This window comes from Podarcis melisellensis (assembly GCF_964234715.1).
Source record: "Podarcis melisellensis genome assembly, chromosome: 9".
NCBI lineage: Eukaryota > Metazoa > Chordata > Lepidosauria > Squamata > Lacertidae > Podarcis > Podarcis melisellensis.
The window spans coordinates 2,922,083-2,941,847 of NC_138541.1; the positions used below are offsets into that span (position 1 = coordinate 2,922,083).

The 19,765-nt window shown below is 42.0% G+C and overlaps 1 protein-coding gene across 1 annotated transcript in view; it reads right to left on the minus strand.

The window, feature by feature from the left end:
* Positions 1-12,514, minus strand: part of LOC309377700 (CD209 antigen-like protein D) — a 28,951-nt gene extending 16,437 nt beyond the window's left edge. Inside the window, exons 1-6 of the mRNA XM_081925368.1 lie at positions 12,491-12,514; positions 11,486-11,569; positions 6,767-6,844; positions 5,819-5,929; positions 4,608-4,706; positions 3,650-3,736 (exon numbers count right to left, since the gene is read on the minus strand). Of these exons, the coding sequence (XP_081781494.1) occupies positions 3,650-3,736; positions 4,608-4,706; positions 5,819-5,929; positions 6,767-6,844; positions 11,486-11,540 (430 nt within the window). The 5' untranslated portion in view covers positions 11,541-11,569; positions 12,491-12,514. The remainder of the gene's footprint in view (positions 1-3,649; positions 3,737-4,607; positions 4,707-5,818; positions 5,930-6,766; positions 6,845-11,485; positions 11,570-12,490) is intronic.
* Between the last annotated feature and the right edge of the window lie 7,251 nt (positions 12,515-19,765).

A 19,765-nucleotide genomic window follows, 5' to 3' on the forward strand; every position in this document is an offset into this window, starting at 1 on the left:
AATGCAGCAGTAGAAGAGTGGGTCCAGCACTGACAGGCCTGACAAGAGTCCTGAACAGCCATGCCTCAGGCCCCAATCCAAAGGTAGATGACACGCACACCATGGTTAAGACTCCAAATCAATTTTGCTGGTCTATGCCAAGGTCAGACATTCTTGACCAATGTGGACTCCTTGTCAAAGTGGCTCGAGGTGGTGCCAGTCTCAGCAATGACCTCCAGGATCGTCATCTATGCCCTGCTGCGGGTCTTTCTTCACCATACATGGCTGGCCAGACACCATCATGTCTGATAATGGAGTACAGTTCATGTCAGCCGAGTTACAGAAGTTCATGGCCAACAACCTCATCCAGCATGTCCCAGCAGCACCGTTCCACCCATCAACGAATGGACAGGCTTAGAGAATGGTGAGGACCACCAAGGAATCCCTCACCCGAATTGCCCAGGGGGACTGGAACAAGAGCCTAGTTGATTTCCTGCTGCAGCAGCACATCAAACCCTGCATTGCCACAGGTTGAAGCGCAGCAGAGCTCCTTATAAACCAGAAGCTGGCATCACTCCTGGATTGGCTGCACCCAAATCTTTCATCTGATCGGCCTCCTGGCCAAGGGGCTCCAGCGGCCCCCAGGTCCTTCACACCTGTTGACCCTGTCTACATCCCAAACTACAGAGATCACCCTGCGTTTATCTCCACTGCTGTTACTGGGGTGACAAGCTTGCCACACCAGATGTTCAGGTCCACTGCCGGCATGTGGACTAAATACGTTGACGCCTGTCCGATGCCCCAGCGCCAGCCACTGCTACCATGCCAGAACACAAGGTGAATGATCAGCCTGACTTACAGGCTGATGTACCTGATGAGAACCTGCAGCCCAGGGTAGAGCTGAGGAATGGGGCCCCAACACTTCAACACCAAACAGTGTGGAGGCAATGACACCAGTTTCACCCATGACACCAGCTCCAGCTCCATCAGGATCCCCAACAACCCAAGGGGATGAGCTTCACCCATCTCAGTGGGTGAGGCACTGCCCACAACCCTTTGATGAATATTTGTGTTGACAGGGATGAGTGTTCATGTCTAAGGGAGAAGGGTGTTATGTATTCAGTGGTCTGTGTTTTCCTGAGCTTGAGTCCAGACTAAGGATTCTGAGCAGCTTCTTTAAGTTAAAGAAGTCATGAATAATATCATGAAACAACAGGAAATACCAGAAACATGGAAAGAAGCCTTTATCACACTCATACCGAAGCAAGATTCTGATCTTACACAAGTAAAGAATTATAGACCGATATCTTTGTTGAACACAGACTATAAGATCTTTTCGGGTATTTTAGCAAAAAGATTAAAAAAGACATTGCAAGAATTTATCCATGGAGATCAGGCAGGTCTCCTTCCTGGCAGACAAATGAAAGATAATGTGAGGAATATAATAAATATTTTGGAATATTTGACTGCCAGGAATGAGAAACAAGCCATTTTAATGTTTGTAGATGCAGAGAAATCGTTCGACAATATATCATGGGAATTTATGTTGAAAAATTTGGAAATGATGGAAGTGGGAAAGGATTTTTTCAATGGTATAAAGGCAATTTATTCAGAGCAAAGTGCAAAACTGATTGTAAACAATGTAATCACAGAAGAAGTGAAGATAAAGAAAGGTACAAGACAGGGATGCCCTCTCTCACCATTGTTATTTATAACGGTCCTGGAGGTCCTTTTGAGTTCAATTAGACGAAACGAACTAATAATGGGGGTCACTGTAGGTCGAAATGAATATAAGGTAAAAGCCTTTGCCGATGACCTGGTAATTACGATAGAAGACCTGGCAAACAGTTTAAATGAGGTTTTAAAGGAAATTGACCAATTTGGCAGGGTGGCCGGGTTTATATTAAACAAAAGAAAAACCAAAGTAATGGTAAAGAATATGGATCAGAGTTTAATAGAAGAATTGCAAAAGGAAACAGAGATGGAGGTGGCTAAGAAGGTAAAATATTTAGGAATATGGTTAACCCCAAAGAACATTGATTTATATCAAAACAACTATTTAACGATTTGGAATGGCATTAAGAAAGACCTCGAAGTTTGGAGTAGGATGAAACTATCCTTTTGGGGCAGAATTTCAACGATCAAAATGAGTGTGCTTCCAAAGATGTTATTCTTATTTCAAATGATTCCAATAATTAAGGGGACAAAGATCTTCAGAGAGTGGCAAAGAATAATATCAAGATACATCTGGCAGGGCAAAAAGCCAAGAATACAATTTAAGTTATTAACTGATGCAAAGGAAAGAGGTGGTTTTGCCCTGCCAGATTTGAAATTATATTATGAAGCATCTTGTCTCTGTTGGTTAAAGGACTGGATAACATTAAAAAACAATAAGTTGTTGGACCTTGAAGGTTTTGATAACAGATTTGGTTGGCACGCCTATTTATGGTTGGGGAAGAAGAAAGTCCATAAAGGTTTTGAGAATCATATTTTCAGGGGTTCCCTAATAGAAATATGGGATAGGTATCAAAACATTTTGGAACCTAAAGTACCACATTGGTTGTCCCCACTGGAGATTATGAGTGTAAAGAAAACAAATATGAGAGGGCACTTGTTCACTTATGGAGATATAGTCATCAAAGAAGGGGGGAAATGGAAAATGAAGCCATATGAACAAGTTAATGATTATGTATATGATTGGTTGCATTATCTTCAAATAAACGAAATGTTTAAAAAGGATCTTAAAGAGAGGGGATATATTGAAAGAGAGTCCAGATTTCAAACAGAGATAATAAATAATGATTGTAAAATAATGTCAAAAATGTACAAAATGTTATTGGAATGGCAAACAAAGGATGAAGAGATCAAATTGGTTATCATACATTGGGCCAGGGATTTTGGTTATAATATACAATTAGCAGACTGGGAAAAAGTATGGAATGAAAATATGAAATTCACTGCCTGTATGACGATAAAGGAAAACATTATGAAAATGGTATATAGATGGTATATCACCCCGGTTAAGCTTGCAAAAATGTTTAAAACATGTAATAAGTGTTGGAAGTGTAAAGAAAAGGAAGGGTCATTTTTCCATATGTGGTGGGAGTGCAGGAAGGTGAAGGGCTTCTGGGAAATGATATATAATGAGTTGAAAAAGATATTTAAATATACATTTGTAAAGAAACCAGAAGCTTTTTTGTTAGGAATTAAAGGAAGAGAAATTAACAGAAGTGATTATAAACTTTTTCAATATGCAGTGACTGCGGCAAGAATTTAATGGCCCAAAAATGGAAACAAGAGGAACTACCGACAGTGGAAGAGTGGAGAATGAAACTTATGGATTTTGCAGAATTAGATAAAATGGCTGGGAAAATTAGATACCAGAAAGATTACAAGTTCAATGAGGACTGGAGAAAGTTTACGATTTATCTGGAAAATATATGTGATGAACAGACAACGCTAGTCGGTTTTAAAGAGGCTTTGTGATGAGAAAGGGTATTGTAAAAGAAAATGAGATGAAAGGATATTATTAACTGGCAATATATTATAAAGGAAATGCGTAATAAATATAAAACATGAGGATTGTGGGAGGAGCTGGTGGAAGTCAAAAATTTGTAAATTGGCAGGATCCCACTGCACTACAATTCTTCAGCATCATAGGGTAGCTTACCAATTTCCTTTTGCAGTTGATCATTTTTTATGGCAAACTGCCGCACTTCCTCTGATAAGTTCTGAACTACAGCGAGTATTTGGAAGTCTAAAAGATTTGAAACAGTTTAAGGCAGGAGTATCTGAAATAACAATCTGCAAATATTAATAAACCATTTTCAAACATTTAAAAACACTCTAGTGTGAAACACGAAGCAGACATCCAGGATGGGGTTCTTATGAATATGAGGACAAACTTGATTCTCTGTGGCTGAGATCACCAATGAAAGGCCTCAGAAGAATCCTGCAGCTGGATCAGACCAAAGACCCATGCAATCCACTATCCTATTCTCATGAAGTATCTCTAATGTTCCCCTCCTTTGTCCTCCTTTTCTGCTGGGAATCACAGGGTCACAAAACAATACCCCACTGAGTCACACAGTAAAGCCAAATTTGCAAAGATTACTTTACAGTTTTCTATTATGCTTTCTAAAATCTAAGAAAATACAGGCACCCAAACTCTTTTCCTAATGAATATTGGGTTGCATTCCACATAGTTCTAAAGAGGGCGTTTTGTAAGCTCAGGAATTTCTCCTTGTGCAATGCAATCTTCAGCCCCTTTCCCTCCATTCTGTTCTGAAGTTTCTCCCCACGCTGGGGAGCAGCTTTGGTGATGGCATGCAGGGAGAAGTGGGGGCAAAGTTCCTTTGCACTAGTGCTAAAATCTAGCACTAGCACAAACATTGTGAATTACAGTGTGATGGGGAAGGACAGCATTTCTAGTGGGGAGATGTGAGAATCACAACCATGTGCTTTTCTTTATGCTGAGCAGTGAAAAAGTGATAAACTCTATTGGGTGATGAGTTTCACTGAATGTTTTGCTCACACAATATGAATCCCAAAGGGAACTACAGGAATTGAAGTCTGTTTAAATTAAACACGTTTTAGCAAAAGTGAGGATTTGTATATAAAATGCTTACCATCCTTGTCCGTATAGTTTGAATCAATCCCAACAACAATGTTTCGAATCATTCCCAATCCCACTTGAAAATCAGCTCTTTTTTTCATTTCCTTCTGATCTAAGGAGGAGGTAGGTAGAAAAGAAATGAAGAAATTCTGTTCTAGCTTACTAGTCTGGTGACCTGGGGGAGGGGGATACTTGGTTTCAAACTGCTTTTAACATTTAATTTTAAGTGCTGACTTGTAACGTGCCCAGGGAGCTTAGGGAGAAGAGTGAATAAAAAATAAAATCAACAAAAACATGAATATGACTTCTATTAATATTTTCTCCTCTCAGGCCTTATATTGATGTTTCCTGTCCCTTGATTGTGGCTGCCCTGCTGGTCTGAAGTCCTGTTTCCATTTGGCCTGTTGCTTCTGTCATCAGATGGTTGGCCTTCCTTTGAGAGCTTTAGATTTTTTGGTGTCTAGATACACCTGTCCTCTTTGTCCTAGAGACTTGCATTCGCCAAGCTGCCTCATGCCCTGCCGTATGCTTAAAATATGTAAAGTCTTGGATCATTTGGTTCCCTCCCCCTGAGCTTTGCTTACTTTGGAGTGCCATTGAAAAATGAACTAGGTTTACAAATAGGTCACGTGTTCATTTATCCAGTGCTATTTTTCTGGAGAAAGAGGTGCCAAACTCACCTTGCATATCTCCCTTGTTCTCTTAGATTAGCAACAGAGCCCACCTGAGAGGGCCTGGTCCTGATGAATTTTGGCTGAAAAAGGTCCTGCATATATCTCGATATTTAGGTAGGCTCTGGACCCACCCACTTTGGCCATGGCCTTATCCTCTGCAGCCTGTTTTCCCCAAGCACTTTCCTTCAGGGGACTGGAGCCCTAGCAGAGGGCAGGGTGGAGAGGATCAGGAATGGGGGCACTCCCCCAGCAGATGAGGATTAGTTGGGAAAGGAGCAGAGAATTGCAACTGGCATAGGGAATTGTCCAGGGTGTTCCAGGGACTTGTGTCAGTCTGTGCTTCTGTTCCAAGAGCTGGAACTCACTTATTCAGGGAGAACAAAACAGTGTCATTGCTCTCTGGGTGACAGCTGTAACTCAACCCCTGATATCAAAGAGAGATGAAAGGGATAAATGGAAGGTGGATCCTGCCATCTCTTTTTGGAAATGCTGTTGGCATTGAAGGAAAGCCTGTGATATTAATTGCAAAGTATGCTAATTATGTACTTACATAGAAGGAAAAGCAGCAGTGTCATGGCATTAAGGATAAAAATCTCAAGTATGATAAATCTTTCACCCGTTGGAGATTTTAAGAAGGTAACCATGTCCTGAAAAGTAGATGCTTGAAGAAAGAAAATTCTGATTTAGCCATCAGTAGCCAACAGTATCCTCGAAGCTACCAACATGAGTTTGACCAAATTACGGGAGGCAGTGGGAGACAGGAGTGCCTGGCGTGCTTTGGTCCAGGGGGTCACAAAGAGTCAGACACAACTCAATGACTAAATAGCAACAAGCCAACATACCATTGCTACTCCAGGAAAAAGGGTTTCCATATGCTGTGGTAGCCATCAGCCAGAGACAGTCAACTGTTCAAGGGGTGGTAATCTGGGTGGGTAAGCAGGTGGAGGAAGAAAGCGGGGATACCTTGCTGTTTGAGGAAGCTTTTCTGATCAATGTCTGGATCAGAAGACAGTAGCCTTTGATACTAAAGGACTTTCTGCTCCCCAAACAAATGACAAGATGCTCCCTCTGTACACATAATGCCACATAAAGAAGCTGGGCTGGACTGGCCATTGGCTCTTATTTTGATGCTGCTGATGGGACAGCAGAGTAACTGAGGAGGTGCAGTGCAGCTTGTGTGGTCTACATATCTCTGCCCACCACAGCACCTGCTACCTGAGGCAACTGCCTTATTCTGCCTAATGGTAGAGCAATTCCTGGCTGCACAGAGTAAAGGAACACCACAGCCAGGAGCAAAGAGTGGGCTGAATCCTGGGGTTTCTATGGGGCCTTGTGGATCTCTGGCACCCAAAGAGCTGTGTGTGCTTTTTTCTGCACTCCTCCCTAGCACAACATGAGTGGTTCCACTCCCTGCCTGTCTCTCCATCAACTTCCCTTTCCCATGCATTCCTCTACTTTATGAGAAACTTCATCCAATATAACTGTGCTGTATACAGACCACGAGTTTCTTTTGCTGCTGCTGAATCAGTTCTGGATGCTCCATCAGTTCTGGACTTTTCCATCCTCTCAGTTGCATCTGTGAAACAACAAGCTATTATAACGACTATGAACACATTGGTTGGATGGTGGGTGTTTTCCCTTCCAAGCTCAGAGTATTAGTCTCTTGTCAAGCATTAAAGCTCACAAAATTTGCTTTTGTTGTCCTGCACTTAATCTCCCGATTACAGGAGCATAATTTTAAAAATAGATGCACATCTACAAATGTCAAGGATTTCATCGGTACAAAGTTGAAATGGACAACAACATCAGGCCAAAAATATGTCTCAATGAGGCATTTCCAACATTAAACTTTGGCGTCTATCAGTATTAGACAATCATTTCCTGTAAAGACATTGTTGAGTCCAATATAACTGAAATGTCTTTCTTTTTCTTTTGCTGGATTAGTCTCCATCTTATACCAAAACGATGTTCCATATGGATTCAAAGGTATTGAAAAATGTTTTAGATAATATAGCATTCTCTCTCTCTCCACATTTTTATTAGTTTTTTTAACATATCATTTCCAACAATCATTTAACATAAATTCTTATCTTATACAAAGTTTTAGACTTCCATCAACAACCTCTGATGATTTTCCGTTATTTATCACTTGTTCTGCATTTCTTAATTTCTCTATTACTCTTAATTATCATTAACTAATAATTCTTTTCATAGTTTTTATTGCATTTCAAATAATCCTCCTTACAGAACTTCTTGCAGTCCTACAAACATAATCTGTTCGTTACTGTTAGGTTTCCAAGGGGTTGCTCGTGCGCAAGCAGGCAAATCTCTCCCTGGCTGGCTGCTAATGTAAACTTTATCTGTCCAGAGAGCCACTCACCCGTGGCCGACTCAATAGCTGGCAGAATCTGTGAGTGGGCATTTCTTAAACTTCTTCCAGCAAAGAAACTCCTTGACACCCAGTCTCCGCCTTCCCTCTCTGCGTGAAAGCCTTCTGTGCAGAGAGGGCGTGGGCAGCGGAGGACCCCTTCCTTCCCTGCTTGCACCAGGCAAGGAGTCGTGGGACCGCCTCGCCACATCTGACTCCTGCACCCCCTCTCCACTGGAGCTGCGTTTATTCTCTTCCCCAGAAGAGGAGCTGCTTCTCCCGATCCCTGGAGGCTCTCTATAATCACTCTGGCTTTTGCTCTCTCCCTCCGGCACTGATGGCAGTTCCCTGACAATTACAATTGCTTTTCAAATAATTCATATATTTACTGATAATATAGCATTCTCATTTGCATTCTATTCTCTCTAAGCTCCTGGATATCTAGTTTATAGGACTTCAGTAAGCATTTGCAAACAACAGTTATGAACTGATGTTAAGAGGAGCAGCCAATTAAATTACAGTAATTTTTCCTTTCTTCAGCTGTGGACATCAATAATATTGTATTATCCTTTACTTATTGCCTAATTTTTAATAAGTTACCGTGTATATATTCCCAAACTGTTCCCTCATCCCCTAGTTGTCTACAGAAATCATCTGTTAGGGCAACCAGATCTGTCTCGGTCCTGAAACCAGGACGGAACGCAGACTGAAATGGATCTAAAGCCGATGTTTCCTCCAGAAACTTACCAAGCTGTTCAGCAACCGCTCTCTCAATTACCTTATCCAGACATGGAAGATTTGAATCTGGGCAGTAATTGGATAGATCTAAAGGATCTAGTGAAGTTTTCTTTAAGAGCAGACAAACCACTGCTTCCTTCAGCTCCCCTGGGAATGTCCCCATGCCAAGGGACAAATTGATAATTTCAACCAGGGGACACCTGGGCATGCCCTAATCAGCCAATGATACACTGGGTGAAAGATTTTGGGTATAATATACAACTTGCAGCATGGGAGAACTTAGGGAATTGGAATTTAAAATTCACAGCATGTTGCACGCTGAAAGGAAATTATACAAAAATGATATATAGTTGATATTTAACTCCCAGTCAATTAGCAAAAATGTATAAAACAGGGTCAAATATATGTTGGAAATATAAGGAAAAAGAAGGCACCTATTATCAAATGTGGTGGGCATGTAAGGTAGTAAAAGAATTTTGGAAAATGTTATTTAATAAATTGGGGGGAAAGTTTAATCCCCCCCTAAAAAACTTAAAATACTTTCTGTTAGGAATTCTAGGCGCCAAAATCCCAAAGGAGCAGAAAAGACAATGTACATGACCACGGCTGCACAGATGTTATTGGCCCAGAGATGGAAATAAGATGGGACTTCCGGGTTAGCGCCATTGGCAATGGCGGAATTCCTCTGATCAAGAGGAACCCGCTCCACAAAAATCGGGTCTTGCCTCCGCGGCGAAGGCGGAGACCCTTTAAAAATCCCAGGCGGAGGAAGCCTGGGAATGTGGGATTCGGCTGACACCAGGAGCGCCCCCCCTACACACAAGGAAACCCCTTTTTCGAGGATCCGAAGCGACATGGGGTGAGCGGCGCGGTGTTTTGAATTGACCGCTTTTTTTATGGAGTGAAGCCGCACAGCCGTTGCCGGAGAGCGCTGACTTTTTCCTCTGGACAATTGGACTCTAAACAAGTACCCGTGAGTAGAACGGAAAATTGGGCTAAGAAACATTTTAATTTGGCACTCAAGCGGGAAGGTCCTAAACAGGAAGTCCACCTTCTGCTTTTGTAAATAGTCTGAAGCAAAAATTGTGCAAGCTAAAGTCTGGAAAGTTGTACATAAATGTTTAAAATTCCTCCTGTTTTAACCATCTAAACCCCTCTTGGAAGCAGGAGTAAAGAGGGGGAACTTTGACTGTTCAAGCCTGCAAGAGAGAGAGAGTAAAGAAAGATAAATTTCCACCGTCTCAAACCTGGGAACGGGGTGTCAGAGACAGAGATTTTTGGTGAAGTTCATTGACTGTGAATGGAACATCTTTTGATGGATAGTTAAAGAAGAGAAACAAATTGATTCCAATGTTGCCTTTTACATTTAAAAGAAACAAAAAATTCGGAAAAGGAAAGTAATTTTCTTTCATTGGACCTGCTTTCAAAAGATGGATACAAATAGAAATTGTCTCCTCTAGAGGGAGCTTGTTAAATTGTTGCTGGAGTCGATCAGGGGACTTTACAGCTGTGGAGATTAGGATCGTGGGACCAGACTGTGGCCTTGAATAAAAATGTTTTCGGAAGAAGTCTTGGTGCTTGCTTTTTGCAAGACAAGCACTTTGTTGGAGCAGATGCATGAGAAGATGGATTTGATGACTGTTGCAGTCAAAAACTTTGGACAAACAGTGAATATTTATACAGAAACCATCCAGGAGCCAACCCAGGAATGTGTTCTGATAGAGCAAGTGCAAACGCAGAAGATAATGGAGGAGGCTGCTGTTGAACCTCAAGTAACACAAATGGAGAGGCCCGAGGCCCTACAGGAGCATAAGCCATTGTTGTTGAAGGCTGAATTTGGAGTGGACCAGGGGGGCCGGGAGTTGTGGGGGCCCTTAAGTTTGGAGGGCTTTGAAACATACCTTTAAATATTTTCTGGACTACACTGTTGACTGTGGGGAATGGGACTGTGGGGAATGGGCCGATCTGCTGAGGAGAGACGGAGATATTTTCGAGTTGGAACATCCCCGAGACCTACTCCTCAATGAGAAAGGAAAGAAATTAAGAAAGAGATTAACAAAAGACAAGGTAAAGTGCAAGTACAAACAAGAAGAATATCTGCAGAAGGGACATGGAAAAGACTTAAGAGCCTTGGACATAAGATTACCAGGTTGATGGACTAGATGGAATGGATAGTAAGGACTGACATAACCCAAGACCAGGAAGAAGAGACTCTGGAGGAAGATTGGAAGAAAATTATTAAAAATTTATTTTGGGAATTAGTGTAAAAGTAATGAGTATTAGGGAAAATGTTGGAATGAAAATATTTGGCTTTGGTAGAAATGATATAAGGAATTATGTACAAACAAATATTAAGTTTTAAGCTTTAAGGTATTTTATGGTAAGATAAGGTTAAAATAAACTAAAGTAAAGTGAATGACAGAATATAAAAAAATTCCTTCCAGTAGCAAGTATCTGTAACTGACAGAATATAGTGAAAGATGGAAAGGATTTGCTGAGTCAATTAATAGGTTAGACTGTTAAGATAAATTACTTAATAAAAATTGAGAAAGATGGAAAGAATTTGCTGAAATAAATAATTAAACTAGAATACAAAAAGGGAGGTGTGAGGAGGTCGATGAAACAAGTAAATGAAAGATAAAGACAGAGATGGAAATAAGATGAATTCCCTACCAGAGAAGAATGGCAGATAAAGTTGGTAGATTATGCCGAAATGGCAAAAATAAATCAGAAATCAGGAAAATTTTAAGGAATGGGGAAAGTTTATAATCTATAGTCTGGTTGGAATACCACTTGTAGTTTAATGGAGAATTTTGGACATAATAGAAATGTAAAAGATTTTGATTATTATAAAAGATGCAGGAGGAAATGACCCACAAAGGGGAGGAGGGAAGTCCAGGAGATTCTTTGGAATCTTGTTTCTATATTGTATGTTGATATGTGATTGTAAAATTTTACTTTGAAAAACCAAATAAATAAATTTACAAAAGAAACAGAAAATAAACTTTGGAGTTTGGACCTGGAAAAGAAGCAGACAGAACCTGTGCAATTCCCATGCATCCCTCTACTTTATGAGAAACCTCATCCCATATGACTGTGCAGGATACAGACCATCAGTTATAGTTGCCGATAGTGTTGGAGGCGCTGTGGGCGCTGGCTGCTCCATCCTCTCAGTTGTGTTTAGGAAACAACAAGCTAGAATAAGACAACAACAAATGGAGAATAAGATTATGAGCACATTAGGTAGAAAGTGTCACCAGTATTAGACCATCCTTTTCCGTAAAGACGTTGTTGAGTCCAATATACAGTATTTTTCACTCTATAAATCCAATTGAATCTAGCAAGACTTTGGACACCATGAGTTGGACCTGGAAAAGAAGTAGAGGGGAAACTGTTACCCAGGCTCTCCAAGTGTGCCATTTTGTTTTCTTTTTGCAAAGACCCAGCTTGACATCTGATGCTGTGGCTTAAAGAAAGGACTGTTGTCTAATCCCATTTCAAAGCCATCTGATCTAGCAGCCCTTGATATGCAAGTAAATGGGTTTCCCAAAGACTTATATTTTCTGGATCATGCTCTAGATCTGGATTTACAAACTGGGCCCATGAATCAGAGCAGGGAACCTGTATTGCCAGGGAATAAAACAGAATGTGGTCTCCTGGTTTGCAATGTAGCTGGAGCTTTAATATAAGGAACCTGGCTGTTTGAGAAGAAGCGAAAGGAACTTCATGGCTTGGCCAGCTATCAAACACCTGACTTCATGGGGGAAGGAAGGAGGAAGCAGTTGACTGGGAACAAGGAAAGTAACCTTACTTTGACTGAACTGCACAGATAAAGAATGCAAATGAAGGCTCTCATGCCCACATGTGTCGACTCCCAGGCCAGATCAAAGGATGGGAACGGAATTACATCATGAATTACATCTGTTGCCAGCTTGGCGTGAGACCTATGCTACAGACTACCATATTTTTCCGTCTATAAGATGCCCTCATGTATAAGAAAAACCATCTGTAGTTTATAAAAGCTCCCTATCATTTTCCCTCTTGGTGATCTTTCGTCCCTGGAATGAGTCCCTGCAAATATCATAGCTTGTAAGGAAAGTGTTACACCCCTCAGACCTCTTTCTGTTTGGATACCTTGGTGTTGCCATGGAACAATCTTTTCCCTAATTTCCTCCTAAGGGATTTTCATCCTTCCCCTGGCTAAGAACCACCTCCCTTGTGATGTCAGGCATTCCAGAACTCCTCCCATTTAGGCTATACCATTTCCTGATTGGCTGCTCTTCACATCCAATCAGCATTCCACATAAAGCATAAACCTAGGGAAATGTTGGTTTCAGATTTGATATACTACTTATTAGTTTTAGTTATTATTATTATTAGTTATTATTATTAGTTATTATTTTTTATTTTAGTTATTAGTTTTATTTTTTATTTAGGCTGGGTACATACTTCCTATCTCAACACTTGTACCAGGAAATATGGCAAAGTGCATTAGTGTAAATCTTCATTTGCAAAGTTAAAGCAGAAAGACCAGGAACAAAAATATTCAAATTTCAACATTTTTGGTCTACATTTAATGAATGTGTCATCATGAAAACATACATGCCACCAGTGCTATTTTTCCAGAAAAAAGGGCACCAGAACTGACCATGAACACTTCCTTTGCTCTCTTATGATGGTGTCCACCTGAGAGGTGTCAGAACTGAGGTCATAGAATCATAGAGTTGGAAGAGACCATAAGGGCCATCGAGTCCCACCCCCCTGCCAAGCAGGAAACACCATCAGAGCACTCCTGACATATGGTTGTCAAGCCTCTGCTTAAAGACCTCCAAAGAAGGAGACTCCACCACACTCCTTGGCAGCAAATTCCACTGTCAAACAGCTCAGGTCAAGTGAGTTCCAGATGCAAAGAAGCCCTGCATGCAACTGAGCTTCAACCAATGGCAACTCATCGAGAACTGTACTTGGAAAGAAAGATAGATCTGCACAAACTCTGAATTGGACTCTGATAAGCTTCATATGCTAGAAACCCCTCATAACTATGTACACAGAAACATGAAACAAAAGATTGAGGCCGACTGTGCTTCTGCCTTCTCTCGCTTCCCATGTCAGGTCCAAGGGAGCCAGGAGAGAGAGCGATGGTTCTGGCAGGGTTGTGGGATGGGGGCACATTGGACTTGCCTTGCACATGCACACTCTCTGGCTGGGAAGGAAAGCTCCCAGACACACCACTTCCCGGGGCACAGGTGTTCTATGTCACACTCCTGGAGTGGGAGTTCCCAAGCACAAATATGCTCCTTTGGGGCTTGTCTTGGTACCAAAGGAAGAAAATTTTGGCAAATTCTAAAAATCCTTGATGATGGGGATGTAGACCCTGAAAAAGGAGGTGTGTCTGGGAAAACCCAGATGTATGGCAACCCTACCACAGGGTGGAGCCCAAGTGTATGTTCAAAGATAGTAGGGCTAAGGCAGGATTTGGAGAAAGATGGAACATCCTCTGTAGAAGTGCCTTTGCCTATTTGGATGGTCTATTTCATGTATGCATAAAACTAATTCTATTAATCCCCCCCCCCCAAGTCCGTATAGTTAAAGCTATGGTTTTCCCAGTAGTGATGTATGGAAGTGAGAGCTGGACCATAAAGAAGGCTGATTGCCGAAGAATTGATGCTTTTGAATTATGGTGCTGGAGGAGACTCTTGAGAGTCCCATGGACTGCAAGAAGATCAAACCTCTCCATACTGAAGGAAATCAACCCTGAGTGCTCACTGGAAGGACAGATTGTGAAGCTGAGGCTCCAGTACTTTGGCCACCTCATGAGAAGAGAAGACTCCCTGGAAAAGACCCTGATGTTGGGAAAGATGGAGGGCACAAGGAGAAGGGGGCGACAGAGGACAAGATGGTTGGATAGTGTTTTCGAGGTTACCAGCATGAGTTTGACCAAACTGCGGGAGGCAGTGGAGGACAGAGGTGCCTGGCGTTCTCTGGTCCACGGGGTCACGAAGAGTCGGACATGACTAAACGACTAAACAACAACAACATTTCATGTATGCATAAAAACAATTCTATTAACCCCCCCCCCCAGTTAACGCATGTTAAGAACATCATATGTTACCATTCTTATTTTTCTGTGGCTTCCCATATTGCTTTTATAAGACGTTATATATTCAGTCTCTGAACTGCTCATTTGTTTCTAACATTACACAAAGTATAAAATATAAACCTGAAGCTAACACATTCTTGTTCTTCTGTTGCTCAAAATAATTTCATTCTGAATTGAAAGTTCAGTCCTAGACTGAACTCCCAACACGCTGGGTTTTCTCAAAGCATCTGCTCGGAATTTGTAGTCTTTCCTTTTATTTAGGAGTCTAGTTGGGATTTCCTTCACTTGTAATCCTTTGGATGTCAGTCTGTAGGTTGTCCTGAGTTTGCAAAATCTTGCCCTGTATGGTTCTTGTAGAGAATTGAACTAAGCAATCTCCTGGTACTTTCTTTGCTCTTGCAGATGCTGATTTAGTGCTGTGTGCCCACTCAAATTGTTTCTCCATCTCATCTTCCTTGGTATCCAGAAATTTCTCCAATTCTTTAATCAGCGGTTGTTAAAAACCTTTCTCTCTTTATTCTGGAATCAATCAACATCTCAAATACATTTCCTTGTGCTGTATTTCTAGGAGAGCGACTGGTTCATCCAGTATTTCTGGGTTTCTGCTGTGTTGCAATCACCTGTTCTTGGATTTATGTGATTTGTTCCTGCATCTCCTTCACTTGATTTCATGTCTCAGATTTCATTGACCAATAGTGTGTTGTTGTTTTTTCAGTTTCTTCCAGAGAGCTAGGCCTTTAAAACAGATCACTTATTTCTTTGGAGCAATCCCTTTAATCCCTTGCAATTTCTGCAAGTGTTGCTGGCTTAGTGATACTCTCATTACTGTAAAAATATCACTTAAATCTCCTTCTTGTTGAAGTTGGTTTTTTATATCCTGTTACTGTCATTTTGTACATTTACCCCTGTGTGTTAGTGTTGTATTATTTATACTTCAATTTATCTCACAATTCCAAGTGCTTGTTGCTAGTTTCCCACCATTTGATGCCGCTGTTGTATTATTTATAGCTCACTCACTGGATCATACCCTTGTTGTGGTGAGTGGGCTTATAATTACAGTGGTGCCTCGCAAGACGAAATTAATCCGTTCCGTGAGGCTCTTTGTATAGCGGTTTTTTCGTCTTGCGAAGCAAGCCCATTGACAGTTTAGCGGATTAGCGCTACAGCTGTCAAGCGGCTTCCAGCGATCAGCTGTTAAGCGGCTTATCAGCGGAACAGCTGATAAGTGGCTTAGCGGCTTAAGAAAAGGGTGAAAAAAGCAAAAAAAAACTACGGGGGGATGCAAGATTTTTTTCGTCTTGCGAAGCAACCCCATAGGGGAATTCGTTTTACGAAGCGCCTCCAAAACGGAAAACCCTTTCGTCTAGCGGGTTTTTCGTCTTGCGAGGCGTTCGTCTTGCAGGGCACCACTGTACTATGACCTTTGTGAGTCAAGCTGTCGGGAGTCTCATACTCCCAGCAGGGCCACCAAGGCGGTAAGGTCAAAGGAGAGGAGCTAGACAAAGAATGATCCAAGAAGTTCTCAATCGCAGGACAGGTGGATGATAACAAGTGGTATGTTACAGTGGCTGTGAAGGGTAGATTTGAACAATTTGGGGCAATTAAAATGTTAAATGTTAAATAAACCTTGTGGATGGAGGAGTGTTAATGTATATAAAATTGTACATATGGTTGATTTGAATATGCTATTATTGATTATGTAAACCCAATGTATCAGCCACCTGGGGGGTTTCACTGTGTTTTGGTTGTTGGTAAAAAATAAAAAAAAATAAACATTAAAATAATAATAATACAATGGCTGTGAAGGCAGATGAAGGCTGGAGCAGAAAATAATCAGCCAGTCATCATGATACTCTTGCCATCAGAATAGAGCCTTACTGCGAAGACTGTGCATTGGTCAGGGTGCACTGATCTACACACACAAAACAAATTCACGCACAGATGTCTTCCAAAAACCCATCTCAAACCCCAACCAAAAAAATTTCATGGCAATCAACAAATGGTAATGGGCGCGGGACCATGAAATCTAGAAGCCCCAAATCCTTTTTTTGGGTCTTTCCCCTCTGCCTGTGCCTTTCTTCTATATGGAATTTTATTTTTCAATGCGTCTGTCAGTAATTTAGTTATTTGGTTTTCTAAGTAATCTACTAGGAATTTCCTTCGAAATGATTATATTCTGTTCTATTTGTAATCTTTTTTGGTAATTCGTTTGTAATATTGTGTCTTTTATCAAACGTGAATTGGAAACTACTAGGCAATCTCTTGGTAGTGTTTTGGTTTTTGCAAAACTTGATTTTATCTTAAACATTTTATCTTTCGAATTCTCCAAAAATTCTTCCCGAATCCCTTTCCACATTTCAGGTTACAGGACCCTGAAGAGTCTAAAGAGATCCCTTTAGTTTTTTAGGTGTGCACACTGCCTTAGCGCTTCCCCTACCCCCTTGCGAAGACCGAGTCCATCAGACCGATCAGGCTCACACTCTGTCTGCCATTCCCATGGCACCTGGAAGTCCAGACCCATGGTTTCAAGTTACAAGAAAGGAGATTCCAACTAAACATATTTCTGACACTAGGAGCAGTTCAAGAGTGCAACAATCTCTCCCCCCCCCCCCGGAGGTTGTGGACTCCTTTAATGGAGCTTTTAAAGCAGAGGTTAGATGTCAATCTGTCATGGAGGCAAAACAAAAAAAAAATTCCTTCCAGTAGCACCTTAAAGACCAACTAAGTTAGTTCTTGGTATGAGCTTTCGTGTGCATGCACACTTCTTCAGATACGCGTCATGGAGGCTTCAGTCTGAGGTTCCTGCGTTGCAGAGGGTTGGACTAGATGACCCTCTGAGTCCCTTCCAACTCTACAATCCCATGATTCAATGATTCTAACTTTCAAGCATGTGGTAAAGCCACATGACAGGATGGAATCCACCCAGCAGTTCTGAAAGCCAGCTTCAGTTCTTCCCACATGAAACACCCCCACGACCTCCTCTTTCAGAGTTAGGAAAAAGGATCCGTGGCACAAGACACAAGTATCATATATACCATCAAGATGATATACTTTTGTCAATAATTAATTAAAATATCCGTTCTCCTTGGCTGGGTATACAGGACAGATTGAAGCAACCACAACCATTTCCAGCTGTCAATCATGCAAGATGTGCCAGAGAGGTCTGTGAGGGGAATCAGAGCTTAGAAGGTTACCAGCACCAGCGCCGCACACGGAAACGCCGTTTACCTTCCTGCTATAAAAGTGGTCCCTATTTATCTACTTGCACTTAGGGGTGCTTTCGAACTGTTAGGTTGACAGGAGCTGGGACCGAACGACGGAAGCTCACCCCGTTGTGGGGATTCGAACCACCGACCTTACGATCAACAAGTCCTAGGCACTGAGGTTTTACCCACAGCGCCACCCGCATCCTTCTCTTCTACTCTAGAAGTATTTATTTACAACTGTCTGTACCTGAAAGGGTCAGGAGAGTCACAAGAACTGGTTTTGGTTTTTGTGGATGACATAATTCATGTCTCAAGGGCAGACAATCAGGTGCAGACATTTGCCAAAGAGCTTGGAAAATGTTTCCAACTCAAGAACCTGGGTTCAGTGAGTTTACCTAGGGGTACAGATAGACAGGTCTGAAGATGGAAGCTTCTTGCTCAGTCAGAAAGGCAAAATTGAGCAGTTGCTTGAGAAGTTCAGAATGTCTGATTGTTCAGGGGTTAGAACACCCATGGAGACAAGCTACGTGAAAGACAGTCAGCTAGCGGAACACACTGAGTTTGAGAATGCTGAGATCTTTCAGTCAGCTCTGGGTAGTCTGCTGTATCTTTCCCAGTGGAGCAGGCTGGACATTGCTTTTGCTACCAATCGGCTCAGCAGGGAAGGTACAAAGCCCAGTGTAAGTGCCTGGAATGGTATTAAACAGGTGCTGAGATACCTGCAGGATACCAAGGACCTCTGTCTCAAACTGTCAGCTACAGGTGATGCCAAACTCACGTCCTGGATACATAGTGACTGGGCGAATCTGGATGACAGGAAGTCTGTATCTGGGATGGTCATAAAGTTTGGGGAATATCTAGTTGGGAGGAAGTCCCGGAAACAGAGTCTCATTGCGCTGTCCTCTACTGAAGCTGAGTTCAGCGCAATGTCAGAGCTGTGCTGGGAACAGGAGTTCTACAGATGTCTGCTTCAAGAAATCTGCGGGGAGTGTTGCTTGCCCATCACTGTTTGGGAGGACAATCAACCCTGTCTGAAGTTAGCAGAGTCTGGGCAGTTTAAGGCCAGAACCAAACTGTGAGGAGAATCAGAACTTACAGGGTTAAACAGTTCTGTGTGAAGTCTCACATTCTGAGGCGTGATTTAGTTCACATACAGGAATCTTTCTTTGTGTGTGAGTTACTTTCGCTTTTAGCTGTTGAGCCGGAGAGGATGTCCGCTAGTCCTCCGGGCTGATTTATGATGTTTTTCTGTACCTAATTAAAGCCTTCTTAGATAGCAAGAAGCCTGCGAACAGACTTTGATTTATCACCCACACAAGGCACTAACCGCTGCTGCGAAACTCTGCTTGGAGCCAGGAAGAAAGCTTAAGGCTCACATTTGGCACAGGGAACTGTGCCAGACACCATTACATCTGGACATACGTTTCCAGAATGTGTGTCAGAGTGTCCAGGCAGGCTTGGTGAAGTTGCAGTACTTCCCAAGCCAGAAGAACCTGGCAGATGGGTTCACAAAACCTTTGAGCTTCCAGCGTCATGGGGAGTTCTGTGAAGGTTTGGTTTTGGGGTAAGTGGTGATACTTACAAGCCCCCAGCAGTGCAGGACAAGAGGGAGTGTGAGGGGAATCAGAGCTTACAGGGTTAACAACTCAGACTCCTAGTGTCATCCTGCGTCTTCTGGGGAGGAGCTTTCTCCACTTCTGGAGAACCTGGTTTCTTTGTTCCGTCTTACTTTCGGTTTTGTCTGGCCCAGAGGATGTTTTTTGTGCCAGACACCGGCTGATTTATTACTGCAGTAAATAAACGCTGATAGCTCTATATGTGAGTAATGTTAGCTCTGTATGAGAGTAAGGGTGCCAGAATTTCCAGTGATGAAGCCAAAGTTGTATTTGTGATTAGTCTGCTAGATGTGGACACCAAACGCTGGGTGGCCCCCATTCTCATTGCCTGGCCTGCAGGGTTGTCCTTATGTGCCTTGTAAGGTAGTGGCGATGGAGATCAGAAGGGGCAATGGGGCATCAAACACACAGAATAAGGAAACAAATATTGGTATGCATTGCAAATAAATACATGAAGCAGAAAACAGGC